At 42.4% G+C, this 16,971-nt stretch overlaps 1 protein-coding gene across 1 annotated transcript; it reads right to left on the bottom strand.

The window, feature by feature from the left end:
* Positions 1–1,092: 1,092 nt before the first annotated feature.
* LOC123506059 lies at positions 1,093–16,042 on the bottom strand. Its single transcript, XM_045257909.1, is given in 9 exon segments — positions 1,093–2,317; positions 2,619–2,843; positions 5,102–5,252; positions 5,606–5,772; positions 6,316–7,881; positions 7,884–8,721; positions 10,666–10,747; positions 12,143–12,271; positions 15,858–16,042. Coding segments are annotated over 6 exon segments (2,913 nt in total). The 5' UTR covers positions 8,663–8,721; positions 10,666–10,747; positions 12,143–12,271; positions 15,858–16,042; the 3' UTR covers positions 1,093–2,292.
* Positions 16,043–16,971: the final 929 nt, after the last annotated feature.

The raw sequence follows: 16,971 nt of genomic DNA, 5'->3' as shown, positions 1-16,971 counted from the left end.
GGAGAAACAAAATACTGATGGGTCGAGACTAAACTCAACTCACGTTTGAATGTGAAGACTACAGACGTATAACAAGCTAAGTACTTAAACTGGTCGAGGTCGTCAGGACTGTCTTGAGTACAGAGGCGCCCCACACCCGGGAGGAGGAGGGGGTGCATCTACACAGTGTAGGAAATGTGACAGAACAGACTATTGTGTGTAGGAGATATGTTGTGTCTCTGTAGGAAATGTGCCTCTACTCGAAAAATGCTAAACTTGTAGGAGTTTTTTTGCGTAGGAAATATGCTGGAGACTTGTTATTGTGTCGAAAATATGACTACCTATGTGTAGAATATGTGGCAGTACTACAATTATTGCAGGTTTGTAGGAAAAGTGACTACGACCCTTTAAAATAGGCGCATCATGCACTGAGCCTGGCCACCTGGGAAGGATGTCGAACAGAACTTGGACATTTAAACAGTGATATCCCTTGCCATTCACACACACTTCTTCCTGTTCTCTCGGTGCCACAATTGTGTGTGTGTGTGTGTGTGTGTGTGTGTGTGTGTGTGTTCCACCAGTGACACGGACGATGCTAGGCAAATTTGCAATGGCCAACAAATCCTCTTTATTTGTTCTACCTCTACCTGCAGGTTTTTATGTTAGCTAAAATCAGATTATTTGTGTTAAATATCTATCAATCTATTTATATCTATCTGTTTATCTATCTATCTATTATATGAAGCCAAATCAAAGTTATGCCTGTATATTACAATACCTGACACTTCACCCGAATCTCAATGAAACTTCCTAAGAATGATAGCAATGTGGTCCTTGTTGTGCTTGTACAGCTTCATTGTATTCACATCATTTGTTTCTGTGGAAAAATAAAATAAATATCACGCGCAGCCTTGCCTAATGTTGGCTTATTGAAATACCTGAGACTATTCAACCAATTTTAATGAAACTTTATAAGCATACTAACAAAATGCTAACTGTTATGTCTGCAAAGTTTAATTTCCATCGGATCAATTGTTTATGTGTTAAAAGATAATTATGTATGTACAGTACGTAACACATTGACCACATGCAGGTACTGATGAAATACCTGAAACTATTTGCCCGATTTTTATTAAACTGTATAAGCATAATAATAATACGCTAACTGTTATGTTTGCACAGTTTTATTGCAACCAGTCAAGTATATAACACCTAGAGAATACCTGAGACTATTCCACAGATTTTCGTTAAACTGTACAAGCACAATACCAATATGCTGGTTGTTGTGCCTGCAAAATTTCACAGCAATCGGATTAACAGCTTAAAAAAAAAAGCGTCTTAAAATAAATGGTTTTATTTCCGAGATGGAGGCATTTTAATGGAAGTGTATGTGTTGCAGTACACACATATTACCTATCAAGTTCGTGGTTGGCAATTAAAGCCTTCATAACAGCGCGGTGTGTCATTGGCTGAAGGGAATCCACGCTACGGGTATAGAGGCGTTCGCGGCCCAGCAAGCAACCAGCAACCAACCACCAAGGCAGGATAAGATAGCCAATAGAGTCGACCACCACTCAGAGCCAACAACAGGGTCTACCACAGGAATGCTGACTGAGCCTGAGAGTGTTAGAGACGCGAATGAACACCGGAGACAATCCCAGCTGACACCCCGCCCGCGCCACGATTTAGTGGAAATGGTGAAGACTGAGGGTGGATATATGTATTGCGGGAAAAAAAAAAAATGTATATATATAATCAATAAATAAATGAATCATAAATAAATACATTACTTAGGGTGAATACTGCTATGAATAAAGGAAAGATTAAGTGTTTAAGTGGTTTTTAATTTAATTTTGAACTGATAAACTTTTACTACAAATTTCACAAAACTTTACCATAAATAGACAGAATATTCTCAAATGAATTTTTTTTTTTTTCTCGAATGAAAGTCTGTTCGTTTACAATCCAGTTGACCTGAGAGAGGATGCACACACTCACTACAAAATATAATACAGAAAAAAGACACACGCGACTTCTCAGCTCACGGAAAGAAACCATTTAATTTGAGGTGGTGGTGGTGGTGGTGGTTATGGTGGTGGTGGTGGTGGTGGTGATTTCGTAAACCACAAGGCAAAGTTACCACAATAAGACAACAATCGATTTCAGGCAAAATAATGACTTAATCACTATCAGCAGAGCATTTCAAACATTACAATACTGTATTACTCACACGACTCAATATTACTCTCCTCCTCCTCCTCCTCCTCTTCTTCTTCTTCATCATCGTCTTCTCCATCATCTTCATCAGGGTTGTCAGAAACAGAACTCGTCTCTGCGACTGTGTGGAAGAAGCCATGAGTAATTAAACACACACACACACACACACACGCCGCAGCAGCCAAGGTCACATGACGCCGCTACGGAAAATTATTCGGTCAAACTAAAATGCGGTCAAATTTAAAGGCTAAAGGTACGAGGAAGTTTTTTAAAGCTTAAGGCACGGGGACTCAGATGATGGAGCTATAAAGGCACGTAAAATAATAAAAAATCAAAAGAAAGAGGCGAGCCATACAAGAGAGAAAGAAAGAGAGAGAGAGATTCTTTCTGTCACACACACACACACACACACAGACACACACCTGAGCACGTTACATCCCCATAAAGTGTCAGTGAGATGGTTCAGCTCACTATGGTCTTCCATCGTGAAGGCTTCCTCTGGTATCCGTACACATCCATGCACCCTCCACCCTCCCCGCACCTCCACTCTCCTCCCCACCGTGATCCCCTCGTCCTTCATCAGGTGGAGGAGGCGCCGCCACTGTGCCGCCTCCATCCTGCCCCGCGGGAAGCCAATGGTCTGATATCTGGAAGGGAAAACGAAGGCATGATATTTATATTAATTTATTTAAGTTTGGTTGTTTGTTCGTTTTGCTTTTTGCTATTTAGTTATTGTTGTTGTTTTTGCTACAGTTTGTTTGTACTTTATTTGTATTTCCACTTCACTTTACCTAATATTTGTCTTTTTCATGTCTTTATTTGTATTTTCACATTTCTATATATTAATTTCTTTCTCAATATTCTTTTTTTCATTTAAATTTGAAATATTTGTTTTTCTGTCTATACATCCAGCTCTGGAACCAAAACGAGCATGGAGAAAGTAGCAGGTGTAGTGAACCCCATTACTACTACTGCTACTACTACTACCACCACGCTAATCCGGCCCAGGTGTGGAACTATCTAAGCCTGGCCAGGTGCAGTGATCTAACCCCAGCTAGACGGTGTGAGGTCACGGGCCGGATGCTCAGCCGAGAACTCCCCAGTCAGCACCGGAACTCTGGGACATACGCACCTCACGACTCATCTCCGCTCGCTTGAGTGTACACTAATAAACAGCAATAATGTACATCTCTAGTTTACCTCTCCATCCGTGTCTTGGCTAGTCAGAGGATACTAGAGGGAACAGAGAAGGGGCTACTGTCAGTTGCCTCAGACAGCTGTGTTTCGGTGAGGACAAGATGAGGTTTAGTAGAGGAGAGGTGGTGTTCCGTAGATTGAAATTTAGATCTAAGACCGCGAATGTTGCAGAAATTAATAAAGGAAAGTTGAGGGAGGTGTCAAGACATTTGGGGTATCTATCGAGAGAGTAATCAGACCTAGGAAATTTTGTGGCTCTCTATTGCAGGAGGAAACTCTGATGCTGGATTTGGAGTAATCATTATTATTATTTTTTTTTCAGTGAAGGGTGTGTGTATTCACCTAGTTCACCTAGTTGTAATTTTACAGGGCCTGGGTATCATACTGGTGTGGCCCCGTCTCCATATCTACACACATCCAACTTTCCTATAAAACTATGCACACTCCTTGCTGACACCACCTCCTCACTCAAACCATTCCACACCTCCACACAAACTATATTTCTTCACATCCTTCAAGCATATTCCCTTGGCTATCTTTTTACTATGCGATCTTGTAGTTCTATTTAAGTTTTCCTCTCTCAACATCATTTGCTCATTATCCACTTCATCCAGTCCATTCAACAGTTTATAAAGCTGTATTAAATCTCCTCTTTCTCTTCTTTGTTCCAAGGTAGGCAAATTCATTTCTTTTAATCTCTCCTCATAGGTCATTTCTGCCAATTCCAGAACCATTTTTGTTGCCATTCTCTGCAATCTCTCCAACTTCCTTATATGCTTCTTTTTATAAGGGGACCAAACCACTCCAGCATATTCCAATCTTGGTCTAATTACCATACTAATTAATTTCTTCATCATATCTTTATCCATATAATGGAAGGCTAATCCAATATTTTTTTATCAAATTATACGTTTCTCCAAACATCTTAACAATATGAGCCTCAAACTGCCCATGGTGTGTGTGTGTGTGTGTGTTTTCTTGTTTGGAGTGTTCATGACTCTGTCTGCACTGACCTACTGTCTGTCTGTATATTTATGTCTGCAAGTTTGTCTGTCTCTGTATGTATTTCTGTCCATATGTCTGTCTGTCTGTCTATGTGTGTGTTTGTCTGTCTATGTAGTTGTGTATCTGTTTGTTTGTGTGTTTGTATGTCTGTCTGTCTGTGTGTGTGTCTGTCTGTGTGTCTCTCTGCCTATCTGTCTGTGTGCTTGTGTGTCTGTCTGTGTGTCCGTGTGTTTGTTTGTGCGTCTGTGTGTATCTGTCTGTCTGTGTTTGAGTGTTTGTGTGACTGTATTTATTTGTGTGTTTGTGTATCTGTTTGTGTGTGTCTGTCTGTCTGTGTGCTGGCCATTTTCTTCCCTCTTGTCCTTGCTTAGAGCTTCATGAAGTAACCGGTTCCTTGGTCTTGCTCCCTAGCTAATCTGGTTTCTATATTTGAGTCATTTCTCTGTGATCTGAGTTGTGTGTCCTGCTTATCAGTTTTTCATTTTTAAAGCTTACTTTTTTGTGCAATAGGGAGAACTGCGAAGGGCAACAAAATATTAGAATAAAAAAGGCCCACTGGAACTGCAGTCTCCCCCCCTTTCCCCCACGTCCTCTCCACACACACACACACAGCAATTTCGACAGTCAAGTAAGAATGCGTTGAATGGACATCAGAAGACCGTCGCGATAATTGTCACACGCACACACACAAACACACACTCACCCTGTTCTAGGTTGGAGAGCTACAGCCACTTGACATGCTTCCTTTACCAGGTTTTCGTCCACGTCAGATAAGAGGAGGCGTACATTACCGAAGTCAGGCAGTGGTGACATAACCGCTGCTGGTGTTACCATCGACATGGGAATGTGTATATCTGCAAGCACACCACAAGCTCAGTCACCGCACACACACGCACAAACAGAAACACACACAACCGAGAAGGTCCGGGTTCGAATCCCGGACGCGGCAAGGCACATGGGCAAGCCTCTTAATGTTCACTTAGCAGCAAGTAGGTACGGGACACTACTCGAGGGATTGTGGCCTCGCTTTCCCGGTGTGTGGAGTGTGTTGTGGTCTCAGTCCTATCCGAAGATCGGTAAGTATGGAGGCAAGCTGGGTGATCAAACAGTACTGAACAAACACACACACACACAGAGCATTTACTGAAATACACTGGAAGGAGATGGAACACAACCTTCAAGAGTCACCACACCACACCACACTCACCAAGGCGGGTCAGGTTAGATAGAGATGAGGCGGCTCGAGTGAGTCCTGCGGCGAGGCGGGTTGCGTGCTCAAAACTGGATACAGCCAGGGACAGCCGCCAGAGGCATTCAGGGAGCAGCGCCAGGCAATCAGCACTCAGGTGACCATAGAACTCATTAAGGCAACTCCTGGAATGGCGAGGCTTTGAACTGCATAATACACACACACACACACTCACTCACAGTCTCTCTCTCTCTGTTTCATTACTATTATCAACGTAGAGTTTCCCTATTAGTAACAGTAGCAGCAGCAGTAGCAGTAGTGGTATTATTATTATTATTATTATTATTATTATTATCATTATTATTATTATTATTATTATCATTATCATGGTTATTATTACTAGTAGTAGTAGTAGTGGTATTGGTGGGTAGTAGTAGTAGTAGTAGTAGTAGTAGTAGTAGTAGTAGTGGTGGTGGTGGTGGTTGTGGTGGTAGTAGTGTTGGTGGCAGTGGTAGTACATAGTAGTGGTGGTAGTGACAGTAGCAGTGGTGGTGGAAGTGGCAGTAGTAATGGTAGTGTTGGTGGTGGTTATAGTGATGATGGTGTTGTAGTAGCAGTAGTAGTAGTAGTGGTGGTGGTTGTGGTGGTGATAGTAGTTGTGGTGGTGGTAGTAGTAGAAGTAGTACACACACACACACACACACACACATCTGCAGGTGAGCGTTTACCTGTGTATGGCTTGCAGCACAGTGTCTGAGGCGGGAGTGTCGCCGGGGTGTTTGTAATGGTGACGTAGGAACAACCCAGAGCAATGGAGAGGAGATAAGGCACGAACATTGTCTATATTCACAGATTTGTTGCACAGGTCAAATTTCAGTGTCTTCAATGGAGTAAGGGGGAGGAGTGCCGCAGCGCTGGCCAGTTCACTGTCTCCTATCTCTAGCGAGTCAGGAAGAGGATAATCTGTGACGTGGTGAGCGATGGCATGCAGGAAGCTTTCATCATAATCCGTGTGTTCCACCAGTGATAGCCATTCAAACCACCCTGCGCCAATCTCCTCTACCTGCTTTATCACTACCTTCATGGTCTTCTGGTGATTTGGTACATATTGTTTCGCCAACAGGCCCGCCACGAGGAAGAAAAGGTTAAGGTCAGCATGAAATGTCCAAGGCTGAGTGGTGGGGAGGGACTCATCCTGAAGGCACTTCATGATGTGCCGAGCTGCAAAATACTCGAGCAGTCCTTTGTGGGGCATCGAGTAGTGTTGCTCACGTACTCTGTTGTTGACGGACAATCGCAGCGTGAAGAAAGCTCCCAGGACTTCTCGGGGCGGCAGGTCTTCTCTCCTGCAGCTTTTCTCCAGCCGCTCCGTGTCTTCCTCTGAGAGGCTCAATTTGTCCTGCCGCAGGCCTTGTAGTGCCATTTGGTACATGTCTTCCACCACTCTTCTTATCCTCGTCTTGAGGGTGAGTGGGCTCTTCTCCCCCCATGTGGGATGCGTGGATATTCTATCATGCAGCTTTTCTGTGCACCACTCGTGGAAGTGAGTGTACAGGCTGGCTTGGGTAATGTTTTCCTTGATGCAGTCTTGTTTTTCTTCAAACAGTCTAACCAAGAATACAAGGTTGAGAGGAAGCTCAAACAACTTTGTGTTTTCTTGTTGTGTCATGAACTCCCTCAGCCTGTCATGGTTTGTGGAGGAGGTGGAGTATTGCAGTGCAAACTCTATTCTCTTAGTGACGGGAATGCCCTCAAGAGACAGATGAGATATGTGGTAATCCTTTTTATAACGCCTCACCAACCAGTCCACTCGCTCCGGGCGTGAGCTGACAAGGACTGACAAACATTTGTTATATTTGGCGATGGTGAGAACATTGGTGACGAGCTTCTCGGAAGTGTCGTTCATCTCGTCAAGTCCGTCTATGAGGAAGAGCACCTTACAGCGCCCCAAATACTTCACGAGTGGTTCCCCAAACACCGAGAGACTGGGCGGGAGGACCAGGCCCAGGAATGTCTCCAGGTCCTCGGCATCTGTGTCCCGGCACAGTATTCTGAGCACGATGTCGTACTCCTCCAGGCACGTGACGCGGCGGTCACACTCTTCCCTGCGCCACTCTGACACCAAGAAAGTGAGCAGGGTGGTCTTGCCACTCCCAGCAATGCCGCTCACCACGGCGAGGCGCGGTCTGTCATCGTGGGCAGGCAGGGAGGGGCGGCACTTCTCCCTCAGAACTTTTAGTACTTCTAAACAGTCGATTTTAGATTTTGAGTGTTCTTGCTGAAGAAGAAGTTTGTAAACACAAACTGTATGTGGACCCGTTCTTCGGGTCCAAACAGGAATGACAGCGGATCAAAACATTCAAAGTTTTTGTAGAGATCTTTGAGGTGATATGCTGACACTTCCTTAAATAAATCCAGTTTTTTCTCAAAGTTCATCTGAAGGATGACTTTGTCAGTAAAGGCTTGCAATACTTCATTTACTTGCATTTTCACATTGTCCATGAGGGTGTTAGTCTCAGCGCGGTATCCGTACCTGTTCTTGACGGCCTGAAGGGCTCTCAGGAAGAGGCTCTCTAAATCTTGAAGTTTGTTCTTCAACTGGTGTTCATCCATTGTTATCTGAGACCATTCGTGGACACAGGCGTTTCTTTCCTCTTTGATCTTATGTAAGAGCCCCTCCATCACTGATGGATCCTGCCAGCGTGCATCGTTGAGATCTGCCACACCTTCACAGGCCAGTGTTATGCTCTTGTACAGCAGTGTTATGTCAAAGCTCTGGCACGAGGGATCATTACTGATTTTCCTCTCCTCATCCTTGGTAAAGATTTTCTTCTTCGTCTTATCGTTGAGTGAACAGTAGTTGGCCGTCGAGGAGTCTTGGAGGCTGTTGAGGTGGTCCAGGAGGGTGGTGGAGGGGGCCTTGTTTGTGCCGCATTTCAGGGCGTGACAGAGCACGGCTGTTCCAGGACCCATCAAGATGTACACCAGCTTGAAACGCGAATAATCCTCCTGCGTCATGGCGGTGGCAGTGTAGGGGGCGGGGACGGGGGCGGCAGCGGCGGATGAGGCGGCCATGGCACTGGTTCTTCAGCAGGACTGTTCACGTTCAGTGCTCTTCAATGAAGTGGTTGGAACTGTGTATCGTGAAGAAATGGACTGTAGGTAAATAAATACACGTGTGTGTGTGTGTGTGTGTGTGTGTGTGTGTGTTCCTCTCTCCAGGCCTTTCCCTTCCACTCTCTCTAGGATATAATAAATCATATCATCATAGTGACAGTATAGTTTGTGGGAAGAGAGAGAGAGAGAGAGAGAGAGAGAGAGAGAGAGAGAGAGAGAGAGAGAGAGAGAGAGAGAGAGAGAGAGAGAGAGAGAGATTCAGAGTTCCGTTAAAGTGGTGCCGGAAATTCCTTCAACACTAGAACACTGCACATGAACATTTCCACCCACTGCTTGTCTGTAGGTCTTGTTTAGATAAAGAAAATGCTTTCTCAGAAGATTACACTACATCAAATTCTCCCACTCGCTATAACAATCCTTAATACTTATTGGATCAAGAAATAACACTCATAAATACATCATTCATTCATTCATTCAACCAATCAATCAAATTATAACAAATGCATAATCAAACATGCTTCCCTGACCTCTATAAGCAGCAAGTAACAACGTGTGTGTGTGTGTGTGTGTGTGTGGTTAACTCTTGTATTAGACGGAATAAGGATGAGAGGAAGAAGAAAGCCTTGTGCAGTTAGCAAGATCAGTAGAACAGTTAGCATGAAAATAGCGATAAAAGATAGAAAGAGATGCAACATTTCAGCCGTGATAAGGAGCCTCAAGAGAGTCAGTCAGAGGAGGGAAGTTGATGAGACGAAAAGCTTTTGATTCCACCTTACCTAACACAACTGTATGAGTGGAATCCCGTAAACAGAGGAAGAGTACTCCATACAAGTACGAATAAGGCCCTTGTACAGAGTTAGCAGTTGAAGAGTTGACACTGCGGAGACGCCTCAGAACTTCATAGACGCTGTTTTAGAAAGAGATGAGATGTGAAGTTTCTAGTTAAGATTATGAATAAAGGACAGACCGAGGATATTCAGTGTGGAAGAGGGAGGCAGCTGAGTGTCATTGAAGAAGAGAGGATAGTTGTCTGGAAGGTTGTGTCGAATTGATAGATGGAGGAATTGAGTTTTTTTAGGCATTGAAAACTAGTAAGATAAGAAAGATCAGAAGTCAGGCGTTCTGTGGTGTCCCTGCGTCATCTGTTGACTTCCTGTAGGGTTGGTCGTCTCTGAAAGGATGTGGAAAGATGTAGGGTGGTGTCATCAGCGTAGGAGTGAATAGGGCAAGAAGTTTGGTTAAGAAGATCACTAATGAATAATAGAGTGGGTGACAGGACATATCCCTAAGCAACACCAATGTTAATAGATTTAGGATAAGAACAGTGGCCGTCTACCACAGCAGCAATAGAGCGGTCGGAAAGAAAACAGAAGATAAACGAGAGAAGGATAGAAACCGCCAGTTTTTAAATAAAACTTTTTTTCCTTATGTAGAAAAGAGGGCCAGCCAAGGGCAAAAAAAAAAAAAAAAAAAAAAAAAAAGATGAAAAAAAAAGGCCCACTTGAGTGCTGGCTCTCTTAAAAGTGGAATAGCGTCAGCCAAAATTCTGGAGCAAATGCCTCGATACCTCCCTCTTAAAAGAAGACAACTCGTAGGAATTCGGAAATAGAGATGCACGGAGGGAGTTCCAGAGTTTACCAGTGAAAGGGATGAATGATTGAGCGTACTGGTTAACTCTTGCAATAGAGAGTTCGACAGAATAGGGATGAGAGGAAGAAAAAAGCCTTGTGCAGCGAGGCCGCAGGAGGAGGGAGGCATGCAGTTAGCAAGAACAGTAGAACAATTAGCATGAAAATAGCGATAAAAGATAGAAAGAGATGCAACATTTCGGCGGTGAGAAAGAGGCTGAAGATAGTTATAGTAAAGCTAAATTGTACCGATCCGTAGGGTGTTGTTTGTCATTCTGCCAGATCTCCAACCAAAACATTCAGCCTATACTACTCTGTTATAGATTGTCTTACCTCTCTTCCATCTCGTATTCTTCCCAAGTAGGGTGTGATCTCTTCAAGCACATTCCTTACGCCATCCTTTGATAGTCGATACCTGTTGGGATTTTTAATCTTTAAGAAATGTTCCACAAAAAAAGACGCCAATATATAATTATAAATAGATAGAAGCATTGAACTACCACGACTGGGATAATTGCCCTTTTCTTTTCTTTTTTCTATACCATGTGGGCTTTTCACGGGAATCTCTGGGCTAAAGGGGATACTTTTTGTGGTACCTCCTATCTCAAAGCCCACCCGCTAGGAAACCGTTGCCCCGAGTGAGGAAGCCCAACCTAGACTCTGACTGTGGACAAGATTCGAACCAGTTTTTTGCCCTGAGTGAGGAAGCCCAACCTACACTCGGACCGTGGACAGGATTCGAACCCGTGCGCTTGGAGACCTCTAGGATCCCAAAGCACGCATGGTCCACTGTACCACGGCGATGAATTCCTCTTCCGTGAGGTATACCATCGGGTCACTGCGATCCTGTAATACTGTACGTAGTAATCTTAAGCGCCGAATTTCTTCTATTTCCTCATAGTCAAGATCTTGTAGGAGATTATTAACAATGCCACGGAAAATAGGTAATATATGATTAGCGAGTACTTACATATACACTTCACTGCATTTAAAACAAAGTACAGGCAATTTGGTGGCTCAAGGAACAAGGAAGAAATTTTGGGTAAATCTTGGTGAGATTGTCAATAATAATAATAATAAAAATAGTGTTGACGATGATGATGATGATAATAATAATAATAAAAAATATGTAATAAATGACAATGTATTTATTTTAACCTAACAACAACAATTATAATATTAGTAAATTAGACTATAAGTATCATGTAGTAATGGTAAATCTATAAACCTCACCTTGCCTTAACCTAACCTAACCTAACCTTGCTGTGACCTAACCTGACCTAGTCGAGCCTATTTCAAGACAAAATATGTTTCGGAATATCAAATAGGTAATGGAAAAAGCGCAACTCCACCATTATCCACGTCCCTCCCTTTCACCTTGTTTCCCCGGTCCTCCTTCACAGCTCTTTCACTTTTAACAGCTTCCTCTCTCTCTTATGTATCAATATTTATTTATGCTTTTCCACTGTGATATTAAACAAAAATAACCTAATTTTAACCGGGGATGGATCCTTCCCTCCCTCCACGGCATATCAAGCTAACCTACTAATCAGCAGGGTTGTGGTGTTTACAATCAACCTGTCATACCTACTGCTGATAGTAGAGGGACGTGTGAGCTTAAAATCTTTTGTAAAATGGCCGAAAGTGCAAAATAAATAACTGGAATTAATTGTAGTACTAGAACGAGGCGTTGTAGTAACTTTCATTTCTGAGAGTGACGGGTGGTTTGATGGTTCACTTGTAACCATGCTGCAACATTCGGACACTCCTTATTTTGACTATTATACATATATTCATATATGATACGTACCATTTATACGAAGTAATTCCCAGCTTGGTGCAGCTCAGCAGATGTTTGTTTTGTGTGTGTCGCGCCGCAATCCCAGCGCGACCAGGCATGTTGTCTTAAAACATTTTACCAGTGATGATAGGGTTACTGCTTTGAAAGAAAAGAGAAATACTATCAAAATTAGAAAAATAACATATATATTGTTTATTCTGAAGCGATTTTATACATCATGAATACATTTCTTACATTTCGTCTTTCTCTTTCATGTGGGTATCCCTGCCCGACGTTGTGTGCTGGATCAACACCCCAATGTTCCAATATTGTGGGATCCTAGCCAGGCACAGAACCGCGTCAGATGCTTTTAAGAAATCGGATTCTGTGTGTCCACCTAACTTACTACATGGTATCCCAGGATTACACTGATTAAGAAATCGGCTGCCAGTCACCCACAGAGGAGGCAGATGCAGGGAAATTTCTTTGTTTTAGAGAAATTTTGACTATGACAGGGAAGAAAAATCGCTAAAAGGGAAAATTCTGGAGAGAAATATTAGCTCTTACGTTTTTTTTCCCCCTGAATGTGAGTGAATGAATAATTTCGTGTTTTGACCGTGAATATGTAGAAATAATTTAGTGTTTTGTATGATCTTAATTTCTGAACATAATAAATAAGGAAGTTCTTGGTTGAAAAGGGAAATTTTAGCTTGTATGCAGGGAAATATTGGCTATATAGTCGATCTGGCAGCTCTGGAGTCCCAGGGTTGCCAGATTGGCATATTTGGTGCCAAATTCAAGAAATTTGGCACTTTTTCAATGCGTTTGGCATCCAAAAAATCGAGTTGGCATCTTGGCACTTTTTTGGCATTTTTCGATGACAATCACTAATAAGACTTTATTCTCACATTTTTATCAATTTAAAGATCCCGCCTAATGTAGTACTTAGCGGCATTACCATCGGTGGAAATAAAAGACGAAAGCCCAATCAAGATCAGGATCAAGATTCACGAGAAAACCGAAACAAGCAGAAGAGGTCACAAGAAGAAGAAGAAGAAGAAGAAGGAGGCGTGGAGTGCAGTACACGTGGGAGGACGGTGGGATTCGGTGCGACCAGCCCAACACCACAGCCTGCCCAGCTTAAGGTAACCAGATTTCTGAGACACAATCCGGGGACATTTTCTTTGTCAGAATACTGTGGTATTTTTGGAGTGAATTAGGCAGTGTCAGAGGCCTCTGTTTGTGGTGAAAGGACTTGGTGAAAAATGGTTTAGTGACGAGAGAGTCAGCGGTGGTGTTGTGGTACATTGGAGGACAAGTGAGTAATAATTCTGTTTGGACAAAAATACATGAGGAATCACCAAACTGTGTGCAAATAAGATGCATCTGTCACTCCCTTGCCCTTGCTGTGCAACATTCTTTCAACAAATTACCTTCAAACTTGGGATTCCTTTTATCAGAAATTCCAAAGTGGTTTTCCAAAAGTTCTGTACGCAGAAATGCTTACAAATCTCTCTTTGATGTAATGACTCCAGATGATGAGAGAAAAGGGATACCAACTCCATTCCAACAACCAGCAGCTACAAGATGGCTAGTGAGAGGAAAAGTTATGAACACCATTCTATGTAACTGGGAAGAGTTGCATGCATATTTTATCTGTGCTTTTCAGAATTGTGGCCAAGAAGCCAAATTCAAAGCAAGAATGCTAAAAGAAATGTTAGCAGATGGGGTGAATAAACTTTACTTCATCTGCGTTACTCCAATTATTATGGAATTTGAAAAAGTAAATGCACTTTTTCAAGCCACTAATCTTGATCCCCACACAATGGAACATGAGCTCAATCTTCTTCATAAATCTATCAAGTCCAGAATTGTTACTGCAAAAGGTGACAAGCTCAGTGAACATGAAGCAGACTTTGGAGCACGCTTTGTACAGGAAATATCTTCTTATATGAAAAACAACCCCCTAAAATGTGAAGCCATGCAGAAGGTGAAAGAAATCAAAAGCCGCCGCTGCCATTAGCTTCATCACGGATGCTGTGCAACAGTTAGAAGTTAGACTCCCACCTGCAAGAAATGAGTTCAAACCTCTATGTAACTTGCATGCATCCTTCAGTCGTCCTGAATCAGGTGGTGGCTACTAGGCCTGTGTTCCTGACCTTACCATTTGTTAAGTTTGTAAAGCCAGAAGAAGTGGACAGGGTTGAGCAGCAATACAGAAATATGATTGTAGTGAATTGGCGTGAGGAAAGTGTGTTCAGTGGCAATATTCCACTTGACTCGGTGCAGTCCTGGGTGGGTATAATAAGCTCGCTCCAAAATGGAATGGGAGAACATCCATTCCAGGAATGATCAAAGTGGGCACTCTCATCTCTAGTTACCCCAGCAAAGAATGTTTTCTCACGTGACGAATGTGAAATCAAAATGAAGAAATAGAATGAGCACAAAGATGCTGGATGCCATTTTACGGATCAGATGTCACCTGCAATTGAGAGGAGTGTGTTGCCGGGATGTTGTTCCAACTCCAGAAATGCTGGAGTTGTTTACCTCTCATATAGAACAATGAATATTAAGCAGGAAAACATGCAATATTTTATTTTGTAGGAATACTGTGCTGTGATGAATTCTTTCATTACTAGTCTAACAACAGTTAATGTTTAGTAGGAAGATATGCAATATTTTGTGTTTTCTAGGAATACCATTGAACTTTCATGAATGGAATACCTATGTAGAAGTTTATTATGGACAAACATAATAAATATATCTTTGCACATCAGTGTGTGATAATAAATATGAAAAAAAAAGGACTTAACATATCATTGGAATGCCAGCATAAGATACTCCATATGTTTTGTGGTCGTTCTACAATAGCCAGTCTTGCATAGAATTATGTAACAGTATTCAAGTAGTTATTTAGTGAGTTTTGCTCTCTCTCTCTCTCTCTCTCTATATATATATATATATATATATATATATATATATATATATATATATATATATAATGTCTATATATTTAATTGACTTTGGCACTTTTTTGTACTACTTGGCACATTATTGGAACCAACTTGGCATCTTTTGCTCCGAAAAATGTGGCAACCTTGCTCTGGACTCACCAGTGTTTGGGTGGACATGGAGGAGGAAGGGTCCGAAGGGTGTCACGCTTGTTGCTCTATAATTTATAGAAGTATCGTCTTTACATGCATCAATTGACGAGATTTATGGCACGAATAAATTGACGAAACAGAAACATCAAGAAGAAGTAGTCAAGCAACCAAGACAATGATAAATAAGCACAGTTGTCAGTGTTAGCTGTGATAATATGCTTATCATCACTTCCTGTGTGAGGCAGCCGCGACCTTGCCACGCTCCCCTCACTACACACTCCACCACACTGGCTGCCTCACACATCATGGTAGATGTCTAAACCTGATGAAGTGGACAGAATAGTCTATTTTTAGCCCCTCAAACAAAATAGTAAAGTTTCAAAACAATTAGGCTTACCGTATCAAAAAAACAGTTAGGTTTTTCTGTTCCCTCCAACTGGCACACCGCCGAACCTTCCATAAACCTCTATTATATATTAGTTTTTTCATAGTATTCTTTGTATAAGCTTGGGTACATATACTGTATAATACTGCAAAGCTATGATACCTATGTTTTCCGTGCACGGGGCCTCTGTAGGACGGAACTATGCGGCGGAATGGAGCCTGATGGAGATAATATAGATAAAACGTACACCACTTACCGGAACAACATTGTTTATCTCTCTGTTCCTCTTCCGTCTTCCTTCACCGTGCCTTAATGTGTGTGTGTGTGTGTGTGTGTTGCTTGGTGTCAGCGGCGGGTCTAGAATCAAAATTTCTTTGGGTGGCAAACCTCAATTCCTGTTGTCCTTGCGAGGGCTGGCGAGCAACTGGGCGCCAGTGCTGCCAGATCAAGTTGCCAAAAGTTCCCTGTTTTGCCTAAAAATATTTCCCTATTTAGCGCAGCATTTCCCTGTCGTAATTTTTAACTTCTTACATACGTACATACACACATTCGTGTGTATATATATATATATATATATATATATATATATATATATATATATATATATATATATATATATATATATATATATATATATATATATATATATATATATATATATATATATATATATATATATATATATATATATATACACACACACACACACACACACACACACACACACGGCCCGGTAGCTCAGTGGTTAGAGCGCTGGCTTCACAAGCCAGATGACCGGGGTTCGATTCCCCGGCCGGGTGGAGATATTTGGGTGTGTCTCCTTTCACGTGTAGCCCCTGTTCACTGTTCACTGTTCACCTAGCAGTGAGTAGGTACGGGATGTAAATCGAGGTCGAGGAGTTGTGACCTTGTTGTCCCGGTGTGTGGTCCGGTGTGTGGTGTGTGCCTGGTCTCAGACCTATCCCAAGATCGGAAATAATGAGCTCTGAGCTCGTTCCGTAGGGTAACGTCTGGCTGTCTCGTCACACACTGCACCAGATCAAACAGTGAATTACACACACACACACACGAATATATATAGCTGTCATAAGTTCAGCTATCAATCAGGGGCGAGGGAAGGAAGGAGAGGGACGATATAAGGATCTCATACGTGTCATGACACTGTTTGGGTGAATACGGGTCTCTATCGGTCTCGTAGAAAACAGGTTCAGCTAGCTAGCCAGGGCGAGGGAGGAAAGGGAAGGGACGGTATACGGGTCTCGTACAAGTCATGACGCTGTTAGGGGATGAGGGAAGGAAGAGTGAACGGTAGAGGAAGGATATAGTGATCGAGAGAGACCTCAGAAGTGGATTGAAATTCAATTGAGAGG

Source organism: Portunus trituberculatus, chromosome 2, assembly GCF_017591435.1.
Source record: "Portunus trituberculatus isolate SZX2019 chromosome 2, ASM1759143v1, whole genome shotgun sequence".
In the NCBI taxonomy this organism is placed as follows: domain Eukaryota; kingdom Metazoa; phylum Arthropoda; class Malacostraca; order Decapoda; family Portunidae; genus Portunus; species Portunus trituberculatus.
Note: the sequence above shows the minus strand (reverse complement) of the source record. Positions and strands in the feature narration are given on the sequence as shown.